We start from the raw sequence: 16648 nt of genomic DNA on the forward strand, positions 1-16648 counted from the left end.
GAATGGATGAGGGGAGCCCAACCCCCCCACCAAAAAACAAAAACTCCCAAAACAAACATTTTTTGGAATGAACAAGTGAGAATCCTGACTTTAGCATGCTGGGATCCTGTGGTATCACATAAAGAAAATGGTTCACTTACAATAGGGCCAGCAACTCGCCAGCCGCGGTTCAGGATTAGGGTTAAAGCCTAACCCTCTTAATACATATACTATATGTATTAATTTATCCTCTGTCTGTCTGTACCTCTCACTTCACTCCCGTCACCTGCATTTACTGCTCTTTTTCAAAACTCCTGCCAAATCTTGAGGATTCACAAACATTTTCTTCCAACTTTATTTTCAACTTAGGCATATTTAGTCATATATGTTTATCACATGCACTACCAGTCAAATGTTTGGACACACCTTCTCATTTAATGTTTTTTTCTTTATTTTAATTACTATTTACATTGTAGATTCTCACTGAAGGCATCTAAACTATGAATCAACACATAAGGAGTAAACAAAAAAGTGTGAAATAACTCAAAACATGTTTTGTGTTTAAGATTCCTCAAAATAGCCACCCTTTGCTTTGATTACCTCTTTGCACACTCTTGGCATTCTCTCGATGAGCTTCATGAGGTCGTCACGCGAAATGGTTTTCTCAGAGATGCTGAGTACTTGTTGGCCCTTTTGCCTTCACTCTGCGGTCCATCTCATCCCAAACCATCTCGACTTGGTTTAGGTCAGGTGACTGTGGAGGCCAGACCATCTGTAGCAGCACTCCATTGATGCTCCTTCTTGGTCAAATAACCCTTACACAGACTGGAGATATGTTTGGGGTCAATGTCTTGTTAGAAAGATAAATGATGGTCCAACTAAATGCAAACTGGATGGGATGGCTGTGGGAGCCATGCTGGTTTATTATCCCCATCAGTGTCACCAGCAAAGCACCCCCACACCACCACAGCTCCACCTCCATGCTTTGTGGTGGAAACCATGCATATAGAGACCATCCGTTCACCTTTTCTGCATTGCACAAAGACAAGCAGGTGAAACCAAAGATCTCAAATTTGGACTCATCAGACCAAAGCGCAGATTTCTACTGGTCTAATGTCCATTCCTTGTGTTTCTTAATCCTAAACAAATCTCTTCTGCTTGCTGCTTTTCCTTAGCAGCTATTTGACCATAAAGGCTCGATTCTCCTCTGAACAGTTGATGTAGAGATATTTATATTGTACAGTAGATCGTACAATAATACATACAGAGAAAAACCCAACAATCATATGCTACTCATATGAGCAAGCACTTTGGCGACAGTGGGAAGGAAAAACTCCCTTTTAACAGGAAGAAACAAAGGGTGGCTACTTTGAGGAATGTAAAATATAACAGTTTTTATTTTGAGTTATTTATTGTTTTTTTCATTGCTACATAATTCCATATATCTTGCTTCATATAATTATTGTCTTCAGTATGTATCTACAATGTAGAAAGCAGTAAAAATAAAGAACCATTAAATGAGAAGGTGTGTCCAAATCTTTCACTGGTAGTGTACATAATAAATGTCTGCACAAGTCAATTCTTCTTCTCCGGTTAAAGTAAACTGCAGGAAACACAACTATGACGTTTTTTTTCATTGTTTATTTACTCACTGACAAGTTGCTGAGCATAAATCGTGTTTTAATCCACATCCTATTTCACAAACAATCATATTCACAGACACCTCAAGAGTAAAATGTAACCACAAGTCTCGTGAATTTTCTCTGTACTTTACAATCGCACATAAAGATTGTGGCTGTAGATTTTAACAAGCAAATGTTGTAATTTTCATGTAAATCAGGGAAGTTCAAGTCTCTCAATTCAAGTGTCCACATTATTTTGAAACACAACTAGAAGCAAATAAAGTTTATATTTCTACAAATATTAGGATGAATCCTCAGTAATTAATGAACGGACCTTCACAGATTGAAATCTGACCCTCAGCCTGTTTTTACTGTTGTCTGAAGCCACATTATGTTACAGCTTAATTATCACATGCACATTTACTACTATTTACATGAATGGGATTCAGACACACATGGGTAAAACTCAACTGTCTTAATTTGTATATATTAACATTCACAAGAATTGTGAATGTTAATATGTACAAAAAAGACAAAAACAAAAGCGGAACCTTGAAAGTCATTTATATTCTCTTCAAAGTCCTCTTGCTTTGACAAACTCTTCTTTTGATGGTGTGGCTGAGTCCGCTGATCCCTCCTCCCCTGTGAGTACATTTTTTACATTCCCCTCAGCATCTATGATTACAGCGGTCCTCTTTAGCTCCTCATACCGTGTCTGTCGCTCAGCGACGGCCACACAAGCAGCTAGCACTTCGTCAGACTCAAAATCATAGTCCTGATTGAGCTCAGGGGCATTAAGGATCTCTTTTTTAGTCTCCTCCTCTTGCCGAATCTTCTCCTTGGTTGCCGTTTGCTGCTTCTGTAACCTCCATGCCCAGGTAAGGTCTTCCTGCCACAGGGTGCGCTCTGATGGGCACTGGTGGATGGCAATCTGGAATGACCTCACAGCCTAGAGGGACAGTAATGACATGAGCTTAGGGACATATACAAGATTTCAGAAAATAGGACTACTGTCCTAAATGCCACAGGTGATTGCAGCATCAGCGTTGTAATGAGCACGACCACAAGCTTCATTGTGGACAGATCGTTCCATTAAAAGGAGCTCAATAACTTTTATATGACTGTGGGATGGGTTTGCACATTAGTTTGAATGTTAATAGTTATACTGAACAGAAAGATTCATGGTCTATAATTATCTATTTGACCACACATCACTCCTGAAATATGCTGCCTGGTTTCTTCTTCTTCTTGTTGCTCCCTTTAAGGGGTCGCCACAGCAGATAACCTGCCTCCAATCAATCTCTAGCATCTTCTTCTGTCACACCAACCTTCTGCATGTCCTCCTTCACTAATTCCATGATTCTTCTCTGTGGTCCTCCTCTTTTCAACATCCTTTGTCCTGTATACCCAATATCTGTTGTCTGCACATGTCCGAACCATCTCACCCTTGGCTCTCTAACTTTGTCTGCAAACAGCTCTGTATGAGCACTCTGATATACTCATTTCTAATCTTGTCCATCCTAATCTGTACCAATCCTGATCTCTGTCAGTGCCAGTGTCCCCACACAGTATACATCATAGCAAATGGGAAGGTTTACAATCATCTTGTAAACTTTACCTTTAACTCTTGCTCGTGTCACACCCGTCTCCACCCACACCACCTTGCCTCTACTCTTCTTCACCTCTCTTGTGCACTGTCGGTTGGCCCCAGGTGCTTAACTGTCACATCTATCTCTCCTTGCATTCCTCTTCTCTCCAGTGCATAACGCCACGTCTCCACGCTCTCTACCACCTGCTGCCTACTCTTACATTATTGCCTGGCAATGTCATAGTCCCCAGAGACTCCTGTCTGACCTCCCATTTTCCCATAAAAGTAAAAATTTGAAAAAAGAAAATCTGTTACTTGTTCATTAAAACACAATTCTTTAAAGGATAAGATAAATGGTGTTTCCTGTAATCTGAAGATTGCTTTCCATGCTTGAATTGCTAGCCTGCATTAATCTCCTGATGGGAATCTACCAAAACTACTTGATGTTAACGTTCCTCACCTGTAACATAAATAACATGCGCTGTCAAAGATGATGACAGGTTAATCATAATAAGACTTCTGAAAAAAAGTGCAACTGTCTGTGCCTAAAACAACACATCAAGTATAATCTTGAATCAACTAGAGCCAAATCAACCTTTTTAAATGAAAGTAATCCTTCAACTGCTACTGCAGAAAAAAATTTATCAGTCTTCTCTATAAAAGTCATGGCCAAACAAACTTTATGCTAAAATGCAAATCATGCATGGAGACTATGCATTTTTCTTGAATTGGATTGCAGGGGATAATAATTAAAGAAGGGAAGGACTAGAGCAGAGCCATGGAGAGGAAACATGGAAATCACTGTGTTCACATTTGCACAAACATGTGCTACTCAAACATGTCGGTGCATACAAAGCTTTGAAACTTGACTGAACAAGTCGAGCTAAAAATAGATGTGCCGTATTTTTCTTTTCCTTCCCAAAAGCTTCATTACACAGGGAGGTGTGTCTATATTTGGTTTAGTTTTAGCTGTAACTTTCAACACTTCCTATTGTTGTTGTTGGTACCATAGGACAGGTTTCCCGCTCTGGGGCGTGTAGGAGCAACATTAGCTGAAGGCGTTCTGAGTTCACCCCTGTTTGTTTGGCTTGAAAAGGGCTGAGCAGCAGAACTGTGATCTGCGAGTTTTTAACACCCACAGGTCCCGGCGTGTTCTGGGGCAATTTAAGCAATCGTCCAAGCCCCAGGCACCTGGGTGTGCTTTCATAGAGTCGCTTTGTCTCACAGAGTTCACAAAAAAAGTAATAGTAAACACAGTAAGTCATCCATCTTAACGGCGCTCCAAATTCGAGACAACTGACTTAGCATCTACATAAACAGGCGTAGTTTATTGCAAAATCAAATGCATAAATTAATCCTTTCAGTAAAGACCATTAGCGACTGCCTAAGAAAAAAAAAAGCCATCAACTGTTATGCAACACTACTGATACAGCATAACTACAGCATAACTAAACGTGGATTAAGGGTCACCTAATCCAGCCCTAACTGTAAACTTTATCAAAAAGGAAAGTTTTAATCCTAATCTTAAAAGTAGAGCAGGTGTCTTGTCTGTCTCCTGAATCCAAACTGGGAGCTGGTTCCTCAGAAGCAGGGACCTGAAAGCTGAAGGCTCGGACTATCATTCTACTTTTAAATACCCTAGAAACGCCTAGTGGCAGCAGAGAAGTATCACAAGGTATCACAGTTGTGTGGTGGGATCTGACAAAAGCATGAGGCCTTTCCATGCGAATTTGCATGTTAGTCGTCTCTTTGCACCTGTTCTTTCCAGGTACTCTGGCTTCCTCTCAGTCCAAAGATAAGGTTATTCGGTTGGGTGAAAGTAACCTAATAAAACTGCAAATAAGAGCCTGAATGATTGTCTGTCTTTCTGTGTTAGCCCTGTGATAGACTAGTGAACTGTTGAAGGTGTGCTCTGGCTCTCGTCCAATCAAAGCTGGGAGAGACTCCAGCCCCACCGTGACTCTGAATTGGATAAGCGGTTAAGGAGGTCAGTCTGCAGCAGTTGTGACTTAGAAATACCATTTATTATTTGCATTTTCTTGCAGCCCTGCCTTCACAGGACGTTTTTAACGCATTGCCAGATACACTCACTAGGTCCACCTCTCCCAAGTTGAGCTGTGCCCGACCCAAGGTCTGCCAGCCCTCCCACCACAATGGCCGGAACTTCACTGCCATCTCTGCTGCCTTCACAGCTGGAAAGACTTCCTGCAGAACGGTCAGCACCTGACAACAAAGAAGGTTAAAGATGATGTCGCAGTGCACCCACGCCATAAACAAAACAGCAACAAAATCACAGAGAGAGAAAAAGATAATCGAGATCAGAAAGTACACAGGCTTTAAACTGTCTTTGCTTACATTTTGTAGTGTGACTATTTATTTATTTATTGTTGCTTTATATATCTTTTCATATATCACACCATTTTATTTTCAGCTTGATACTGGTCAGTTACCATATTAAAAGTAAATAATTGATATCTCCTTCCCTGCAGACTGTTTTGTGGTGACTCACTGAACCACTAGTCCTGCAGTACAGTACAGTGCAGAGCACCTTCATGGTCACAAGATTTCTCTCTAAATCACTGACATTTTCTGTGATCGCATTTAACAGTGTAAAACTGAAGTTGTTAACATCTTTAACCTTGTAATAATAATAATAATAATAATAATAATGGATTGCATTTATATAGCGCTTTTCGAGAACCTCAAAGCGCTTTACAATACCACTATTCATTCACTCTCACATTCATACACTGGTGAAGGCAAGCTACAGTTGTAGCCACAGCTGCCCTGTATTATAAAGTCATCTATTATTCAGATGCTGGCCCTTTTTGATTTTGCTTTTGTCATGCCTGAAGTCAAGACCTGACAACTTTGTGCATGTATTTGCATAATAAACAAAAACTATTTTTGAAGAGGTTCTCTGACTTTTAGCAGTGGTGTTTCTGCATTTGCTGTGTAATGCTGTTAAAAATACCATTATTGTCTTTTATGATTTTTGTATATATGCAGAGCAAAGATAAGATAAGATAAAGATAAGAGCAAAAATAAAACTAAACTGAGTATTGTTGTTAGGACATTTATGCTCTTGCTATTGCTGGACACAGGTTTACTTTTACTTCCTCCTTTTTCAATCACATTTCAACATGAGACTTGAGAATAGCACCAGTGTACAGCAGGATGCACCAACACAACATGTTGAAGTCTAAAGACTGCTTTAATACCATAGCTTGATACCCACTGATACGCCAGGAATACCTACAATGTCTCTGTCAGAACACCGCAAACCAAAATGCCTTCAAAGCCATAACATTTTGAAGACATCTCATTATCAACAGGATCCACCATAGGTTGGAATCATTAATTTATAGCCAGTAAGACGCAGTAAAAGGTTTACAAACTGGACTGATTTCAGCCACACAGATATACAAGTGGCAGGACACAAGTGGCACAGATTAAATTAAACAGGAAGAAAGTGATGAGAGGAAGTAAAAGGCCAGCAGAGTCACTGTAACCAAACTCGTCATCTGGGCCAGTAATAGGCATTTGATGAGAACCAGCCCATTTTCAGTCTAACAACTGTGAACAACATCAGCAGTGCTAATGGATACTAATAGGTGAAGTGGGTGTACATGTGTGTCCAAACACATTGAAGCCCAATCCAAGTAGAAATGGTATAAGGCCAGTTTGAATTTATGCCATTGCTCATGTCATTCCTGGAATGAGGAAAAAAAATCATGCTGCGGTGTTTTCCCAATACCCTAATAAATGCTTCTCTAATGATTTCCTTCTCAAATTTCTTATAATGGATGATATTATATTAGGCTTGGAGTACTCTGTGAGATGTGAATGACTATGGAAATAATGGAGGAAATAATGGCGTTTGTGAGACTACACCCACGACTTCTTTACTTTTCTTGTGAAACAAGAAAAGAAGAACTGAGGCGCAGCCAAAATACCTAAAGAAAGAGTAACTATAAAAATAAAGAGGAAAAGAAAGTTGAGAAAAGTAAAAAAAAAAAAAAAAAAGATTAAAGATTATTTACATGGTATTGGAAATAAGCAACAGACGTTAATCTCAAAGTGGAAGCAGGAAAAATGGTCTATGTAGCCATGGCCACTGGCAGCTCTCATTAATTTATCAAAAAATATATTTTTTGAAATTTTATGCGACTAAACAAGAAAATTTTAACTATGGATTCCATGGACTGAATATAAAAGATTGATGTTTGTGGACTATTGCTTAAAGTCTCAAGATTAGCATTCGGTGAATTTTTTAAAAGGCAGAACTGGACCAGAAGGTGCAGTGTTAAGCTAGGTGTTAATAATAGAATTTAAATGCTACACTGGCAACACTGAAGGAGCTAGTTTAATGAGTCAGATTAAGGTAGGTAAGATAGGTAATGCCTGACATGCCCATCGTGATATGCAATTAACTGAATCAGTTGCTTGAAAAATATTGGCTATGGATTATATTATGAAAGCTAATGTTAACTGCGCATATTTACTTCTACTGCTGAGCTGGGCATTATAATGTAACGTTCTACAAGAACTGACCCACTTGTGGAGCTAGCCTCACGCAGTTACTGCCGTTTTTTTCGTAATTCTGCATTAGTTTTGTTTTCAGCTCTGACGTTGCAACCTGGTTTACTGGCATAACTGAATACAAAACTCCAAGTGTAAAACAGCATCTTTAAAGTTTTGAGGTTTCGCATCTCACAAAAATTCTACGGTGTATCAGGAAACAGCAGAACAAAATGCGGCGGTTGTTTCAACCATGTGGTTAAAGACAATGTTAACCACATATGCTTTTTAAAGTACATTTTCTCACAAATGAAATATGATACTGCACTCATGTCAGATTCGAGCCATACATACTGGAACCGTGATCCCTTTCAAATGCAATTTCAATGGAAGTGAAAATAAATTATCATTAAAATCGCACTAAGATCAAATTATTTTTTAGGGCTGCTACTAATAAGAATGAATTTTAAAAATCTATTATTTGATCACTAAGCAAAACTTGAGTAAGCACTTGGTGGAAAAACCCTTGTTGGCAAGCACAGCAGTAAGACATTTCTTGTAGTTGGTCACCACGTTTCACACATCTCAGGAAGGATTTTGGCCCACTGCTCTTTACAGAAACTCTCTAAATCCTTTAGGTTTCTTGACTACAGTTTGGCAACTTAAAGCTTTGGCTCCCTCCACATACTTTCTATCAGACTGAGGTCTGGAGACTGGCTAGGTCACTTAGCCACATGTGCTTCTTCTTTAGCCACTCCTTTGTTGCCTTGGTGGTTTGTTTTAGCTCATTGTCATGCTGGAAGATGCATCTGCGACCCATCTTCAGTGTTCTGGCTGAGGGAAGGAGGTTTTCATCCAAGATCTGACTGTGCATTGGCCTGTCCCCTTACATGAAGTCGCCCTGTAGTTGCCCTTTGCAGAAAAACAGTCCCAAAGCATAAGGTTTCTACCTGCGTGCTTGCCTGTAGGGATGTTGCTCTTTGGCTCATAATCAGCATTTTTCTTCCTCCAAACACGACGGGTCTGTTGGTCTGCTAGTATGTTACCAGTGGTACCAGTTGGTGACTGTGGTCCCAACTGTCTTCAGATCATTAACAAGCTCCTTTCATGCAGTTTTAGGGTGATCCAAAACTTTTCTCATGATCATCATCACCTCATAAGGCAAGATCTTGTTTACTTGCTATCATAAAATTTGAGATTGCTCACTTACAAAGATGTGAACAAACTTCAGTAGAGGATCGACTAATTATTTCCACCACTGTTTGTTGAGAAAATATGTCTGTTAGAGAATATAATTAATGATATACCTGGGACTTCATTTCATACAGTAGTGGGTTGTCTGGAGTCAACTGAATGGCCTCATCCCACTTCTTGATGGCCTCCCAGTGCCTGAAGAAAACACACACTGTGGTTCAAATCCAACTGAGAAAAGTGGGATTCAGGTATCTATAATCAGAGCTGTATAGGTAAAGCACATTCACTTCTTAATAGTCATGCATTTATGAACCACGAATGCTTGCTGTGTTCACTGTGAATTTACACAAAGCCAATCTAAACATTGCCAACCTACACAAAACCAAATATCCAGACGTGGCTCACAGCACCAAGTTAAACATTAAATTCTGCAGGTAATGCAGCACTGAAGCACAATCAATTCAAACAGTAAATAATATAAAGCAGTGAAATGAGACACCCAGTTTCCCCATCTCCACCCTGAGATTTGATATGTTATGCAAACTAACATGGGTCCATATGCTTGTGGACATCATAAAAGCACTTTCCCCTAATTATTTCTATTGTTGCGTGCTGTAGAAATGCCACCTAATTTGAAAGCTGCCTCTGCCCTACTTTTCTATTCTTTCAGGCAACTCCCTAAAAGATTAGAAAACTAGACTATTACTAACATGGCTGGATCATGTTTCATTTGTTTACTACAACCATAACCACATGGTTGGTTTTGTGCTTTTTTGTCTTGCCTGTTAAAAAACAAAGAAACCTAAAGTACATTTATTGTCTTTATAATAGAAAAAGTGGGGAAAAAAGGTTTCTAGAACAAAGAATTTCTTAAAACTATAAAGCTGCATGTGTACGCCACAACATCTGCCCACTTCCGGCAGCAGAGAGTGCACACAGGCTGCAGCAGGTTACATAAACAGAAAAAGGTTGGCTGAAGTGAACAGACAAACGGTAAACCAAAATCTCCCTTGGTGGTTTCTTAGCATGAGTTAATTACGTTGTCTACTTGTTCCTTCTCAGACATTAAAGCAGAACGATAGCAGAATTTGCATGAAGTCACATTAAGCTTCTCTAGAACCTCACTCCAAGCAGCTGTCACCACTATAGTTAACTACTTTGCATAGATTTGTATACCAGGATTCACAAGTCTTCAGGTATTTCACCACATATGCATACGCTCCAGGTGATTCTAGGAACTCTCTTCCTCTGGTCAATATTAACACAACACTGATTTCCTGATCAAGATAAAGACAAGAGGTGACGTTCTGGGTTTCACAATATATGTCAAATCTACACCTTTTATAGCTTTATGGAGATGGATATCCTGAGAAAATCAAAAGCAATTCAAATCACACAATGAGACAACTAGTGGTCATCACCTACAAAGTTCAGACTGCAGTCAGAAAACATGCCACTGCCATTCAAAAGGCAGAGAGAACAGTGAGGGAACGGAACTACAGGAGTGTGGAAATCTTTCCATTACATGAAGTAAAGAATACTGCAAAATCATATGAGGAAATTAAGCAATGAGCTATAAACCATGTGAAGCCTGCAAGCTAAAAATGGCTCTTCTAGTGGCATCATAACTGTTTATCAGTCAAATAAAAACTGCATGCACAGAATCATTATTCAAAACTATCTTTAAAAAACACACTTAAACAGTTTGCCAACTCTTATCCAATGGAAGTTATATTCCTCTGATTTTACTGTTGCAAAATTCTTCCACAGATTAAAACAAAGGTTTCCTTTAGTGTTTTATGTCTCTCTTATAATGCCTCTGCTCATAGCCTAATACCATTTGAATGATTTAAGTGCTTACTTGTTATTAGTTTAAAGAAAGAGTGGAAAATTATGAAATACAGTAGAGGATGGACCATTGAGATCATTTAACACGCTACTGTCCAAAAAAGGAGAAAAGCCCAGCATGCTCCTATCATAAGAAACCCTCATATCCTGACTACACAATAACATGTTGACCATTTCAAAGAGATTTCAAATATCATATTTGGCATTCTCTGCTTGTGAGAAAACACAACTTGCTGGACAAAATTTAAAAATAAAAAAAATAATAGACATACCTAAGATGAGCTATTACCTCGTATTTTACCTTATAAACGTCTTTAAACGTCACGTTTTGTTTGTTATGCAACCTCCTTGAAATGATGATTGTTTCACTGTGAGGCAGACATTTCGTTTTTTTTAAACACATATGCAGTTTGTGAATAAATGTGTCAGTGAGCCCAGTCATACATATACAACAACGACGAGGCAGCTAATCTCCTAAAGATGGCAACAACAGCCCAAATTACATAAAACTCTTTGGTAAGCATGACATTTAGTGTGTTAGTGGGAAGTTTATATTACTCTTAAATTAACTAATGTTTCAGTAACACTAGGGAAATCCATGGTGTTTCCCAAAATTAATCTGAGCGTGTGCAAAGAACTTGCAGCTGAGTTGGATTTGAAATGGTTGTTTCAAAAGCATTAAGCAGGTCTGCGATCACTGGCAGTTACTTGCTGCCTTCAAAGAAACTTTGGTGCATCAACATGATGATAAATAAGCAATAAGATGGAAGCTGCGGTCAGTTTGTGACAGAATAAGATATGCAACCGATTTGTGATAAAGCAGCAATTAACTGATATAAACCAGGAAAAACTGCAAATCCGTTACCATTAATTTTTACAATTCACATTAAAAACAAATTCATATTAACTATTTATGGAGTTAACCAATATTTAGAAATTGCTCAATAGAAATGTAGTTGCTGCAGAATGGCAACCTTGCTTTTATATAAGAATAGAGCCAAAATGCAACCAGTTGGATCGACTCCCCTACTGCAAAGAGTTGTACTCCAGATAAGGTGCTGCGCTCATCGGTGCACATGGACTCTAATTAATTCCAACATCATGGCAATCTGACTGCATTTATACAGCAGATGGTAATTATTTGTCTGCCACTTTATTTGTTACTCTGTGTGTGACTGAGCCATTGCTGAAGTATGGCAACACATTATGCACCATAGTATCACAATAGAGCAATTTTGATATTTACACTGCAAAGCTGTAAATTTTATATCAGTTCAGTGAATAAGCTCTGATGTAGTGATGGTAATGATGATGGTAAAGAAGTGTTTTAAGGCAGCTATGGAAGGGAATCCACTTAAAGCATCTTAATCATATATGGATATTTGGCAACAGGTAATAAAATTAGATAAATATCAAAACAAAATACATTTGTGGCAAATATAAATATTAACTGTGTACGGTAAAACCTTTAGGTAGCAAATAGATGTTAACATAAAGACATAATTGTAGAAAAACAGGCAAAACATAACCCCCCTAGTATTCTGCTCACAGAAAAAGCGGGTACTATAGGAGCTGTTCAGTTACATCACAAACATCTAAACCTTTGTAATATCAGGCCGACATCACAGGTCAATGTTATTAGAGGGAAAAGAAAAAAAAAAAAGACATGGCCGACATCCTCGACCAGACACCATTTCAAACCACTGAACTGCAATTATGGAGCAGTAAGACATAATTTCCTCAATAAAATCCACTTTCTTTTCACAAATATAATTACAGGCAGTCACTGTGGACAACAGCATTACGTCTTCTGGACTAGGAAGCTTTCACGATGTGATTGTTATTTGGTTAAAGAGGTTAAATTATCACAAAACAAACATAAAAACAGCTTCTGAAAGAGGCTTATTTTTTTGTAATGTCTGTATCTATTTAAAGAGAAAAAAAATAATGAGTTGAAATGGTGAGTATCCATTTAAAATAAAATAAAAAGCTCTCTTAAACTTACCACATTGCTTGTTATTAGTCAGTCTAACGTTAGTTCTAAAGTTTACTTCGGGAACTCTGACAGTAGAGCTTTGAGTAGATTTAAACCTTTAAATCCCTGCTCTGTTTGAAAAGCTTAAATAATGCTGCTGTGTTTTTATTTTCCCCTCCAATATTAAATAGAGATAATCTGACCAGATGATCTGAGAAGAACAAATGCTCTTTGACTTCTGAAACATGAGCTAGACCTTTCACAGAAAAGCCATTCAATTAAATACAAGGAAAACCTCAACCTTAGATGCCTTTCTAAGTTACACGTGCCCTTGGATTTAATATGTTTTTAATGTAAATCTTTATTAGAAAGCCAACAGAAGTATCTAAACTGTGTTCGATATGTCTTTATTGTCTGTACAATGCTGCCCTCCTCTGGAGAGGATCTGAAGTAACATGACTCTTACTAACAGCAAAGCTGAGGAGGGAAAAATGTTGAAACTGACAGTTCTCCCAGAACTTTTCACAAGGGAATCTAGCAGCACACTGACAGGATGCCCTTATTACCACAGAATACAAATATGATTCATGCTGTAATCCTACTTGGCAAACAGTGTGGAAAATTACTTTGAAAGAACGCGGCTTATGTATACAGCCTTTTTTTTTCACCACTGGCTGTTTTTGCCAAGGCAACAGCTGCACAAATATTGGATTTCTATTGTCTGATTTCATTAACAACTACAGCTTTATTGAATTGCAGTCCTGTGCAAAAGACTTGAGCCACCCCTCATTTCTTTATTATTTGCTTCCAGTGAATCAGGCTTTCTTGTAATTTTTTAAAGTGGTCTTGAAAAATAGTTGTCCCATCTTTCTGAGGGTCTTTCAAAGTTTTTCTCTGGACATTGGCAGCTTTTTCACTAATTTTCAGTCCAGTCCTTCTACCTGATTATTTTCAGAGGAATGATTTTTTTGTTTCTCAAACCTTTTAACACTGAAGTACAAATCATTCACACACTCAAAAGGCACCTAACTAAAGGGATTAACCAGTGTGTTTTGTCTACATATAACAGACAACTTAGCCAAGAACCAATTTTAAATTGTATCTTTAGAAACTTTGTTACTGGCAGCTTGTAACAAAAAACACAATTTGTATCCGTTTCTTTGTCTGAATCTATGAAAAGTGCCAAAGATAACACAGACTGACACGTATAAAATAATATATTTGTTCCAACAAGGTTGATTTCTAAAGAGATATTAACCTTCTATATCTTGGTATGGTGTGCAGTGCGTCCTTAAAAGAATTTGAGGAAAGTGGACAAGTGGAGGACAAATAAGAAGAGACAGGCCTAAGAAATATATATATAGCAGATGAATAGTATCTGGAAGTAATTTCCTTAAGAAACTGGAAAAAATTCCACCAGAAACCAGACACAGGACATCTGGCCCTTTAGTTTATCAATCTACTGTTCACTGAAGTCTCATCAAAAATAATCTCAGTAGAAGGCTGTCTTTCAAGTAGCCATTATTAAGGAAGGAAAATGAAGACAACACACTGAGGTATCCCAGACTACACAAGAACTGGACTGACAGTCAGTGACAATGGGCACTATCAGTTAGGGACTCGCCTCACCATAGCCCAGAGATGACAAACTAAATTTACATTGGAGGCCACATACAGTCCACTTTGATCTTCAGTGGGCCGGACAAGTGAAACGCCACATTCTGTCAGCGTAAAGACAGTTAACTGCACATTTAATGCCTGAGATATCTTAATATATAAAAGAAATGCAATTTCAGGAGCACAATTCAGAATTGTAGAATTGCAGAAAAGGTTCTGGTAGCTCATTTTCCCCTACTGTTCCATATTTATAAAACCTAAACGTTATAACAATAAGGTTAAGTCCAAAAATGTATCCCCTCCTACACATTTTCCAAAGCAATCAAGGGAGCTGGATTGGAGTCTTTGCTGGGCTGTGTTGAAAAATAAAGGCGATCATACCATATATTTACACTAATGATACAAACTGTTTCTGTCTATAATGCATTTCCATTTATGTTAGCACGTTCCAATAAATCGCCACAACCATTTCTAAGGCCACGTTCACACTGCAGGTCTTAATGCTCAATTCCAAATTTTTTTTTTTGATCAAATCCGATTTTTTTGTCTGCTTGTTCACACTACAAATAAAATGCGACACTCTCTAGTGTGAACGCTCAAAGCGGCCCGCATGCGCAAAAGAAGACGTCACACACAACGCTTCTCCGGCGCTGATAATTGGCATATGTCTTGTGTCAGTGACGTAAAAGACGGATTTAATGTGACATGACCATTCAAACAGCAGTCGCTTTCTAAAACATCCGATATGTATCGGATTCAGTAGCACATACAAATGTGACCCATATCGGATTTGTGCCGTTCACACTGTCATACCATGATCGGAATTGGTCGCATAGGGTCAAAAAAATCGGATTTGATGCGCTTTCGCCTGCAGTGTGAACGTAGCCTAATTTTCTAAGCTACGCGTAAGGAAATAATAAATGACAAAAAGTAAGAGGTGGATCAAAACATTTGCACAGTACTGTATGTTAGGGTGACTATATTTTGATTCCCAAAAAAGAGGACACTTGGCCCAGTCATGAAGAACTAATAATATTGTTTGCTTAAAGAAAACTTTACCATATTTAAAAGACACCTTCTCGGAGCAGTTAATGAATGGTGAAATAAAAAATGTCAACAAGTGCAAAAAACGAGGACGGTTAGTCACCCTACTGTATGTGTACTGTAATGAATGTTTCTGTGTGCCTGTCATAATGTGTTTGCGCCAAGCACTCTCACCTGCCATGCTCAGCCAACAGGGCACCCTCCTCCTCCAGTCTCTTGCTCTTGGCAGCACAGTCCTCCAGCAGGATCTCCCGCCGTCGTTTGATAGCGTGCAGCCAATCCACCTCGGGGTCCTGACTTGGCCCATCATCCACAGCTTTCTCCGCTTCTGCCTCAAACTGCTGCACCACTGACTTGGACACCTTCTCCCCAACTTTCCTCTTCCAGCCAAATGACGCCATCCTATATGGAAAAAAACGGAATACGACGCGTGGTGGCGGTGGTCACTTATCATATATATGCTCGATTTCAGCTTTAATTACGACTGAGAGTAGTACAAAAAATGTACATTATTATTAATACTATTATGAGCGCAAGTCAACAATACTGGCATGCTTTTGCCATCTAGATTCGTATACATGGCCGCTGAATGAGTTTCCAAAATACCGTAGCAGAAAGATTTATATTTTATTTTGGATATTTAACGTGGTATTATGGCACGTTATGGCAATAACATCCCCCAAAACTCGCTAGAAAAAAAAAATTTAACTTCGTCATACTGACGCCAGCTAACGTTAATTCGGGCAACTCAGCTATCAATTAAAACTTGACATGCCAGTAGGCTTGCCTACATGAAATTAACTTCTTTTAATTTTGAAGGTATGTTTTTATACTTCGTTATTTTAGAACAAAGTGGGGACATACGCACATTCATCCACGGCTTTCCACGAGCAACAGTGGATAAGCTGCAGTTAGCTAATCGTTAGCCACATTTGTTGACCTTCACGTTGCGTTCAGGTCTTATCGGTTTAAAGCCAACATCCCATCTTAAATACAGGAAAATTTGACAGCGGGGGGGGGGGATCAGCCCGTTTTTGCACAATTCATGCAGTTTCTTTTGGTAAGTAAATATCTCCAATTGAGACTACAGACGTGAGGGAACAAAAGTGTAAACTTTGCGTTAACACTGGTGAACTATTTCGGAATGAAACGTGTACGCCCCTTTTTCTTTTTTTCTTTTTTTTAAACTTTGCCTCGAACCAGTCCAAATCCCCTCCCATTCTGTGGAATGCGCGTGAATGCAGCATGACCCGGAAGTTG

General features: G+C 38.7%; 1 protein-coding gene across 1 annotated transcript; it reads right to left on the minus strand.

The window, feature by feature from the left end:
- Positions 1 to 1602: 1602 nt before the first annotated feature.
- On the minus strand, positions 1603 to 16346 carry ttc33 (tetratricopeptide repeat domain 33). Its single transcript, XM_006796806.3, has 5 exons — positions 16257 to 16346; positions 15563 to 15790; positions 9018 to 9099; positions 5281 to 5412; positions 1603 to 2550 (listed from the first exon to the last, which is right to left on the minus strand). Coding segments are annotated over exons 1-5 (819 nt in total). The 5' UTR covers positions 16259 to 16346; the 3' UTR covers positions 1603 to 2175.
- Positions 16347 to 16648: the final 302 nt, after the last annotated feature.

The sequence above is a fragment of the Neolamprologus brichardi genome, chromosome 7, assembly GCF_056152115.1.
Source record: "Neolamprologus brichardi isolate AB-2024 chromosome 7, ASM5615211v1, whole genome shotgun sequence".
NCBI lineage: Eukaryota > Metazoa > Chordata > Actinopteri > Cichliformes > Cichlidae > Neolamprologus > Neolamprologus brichardi.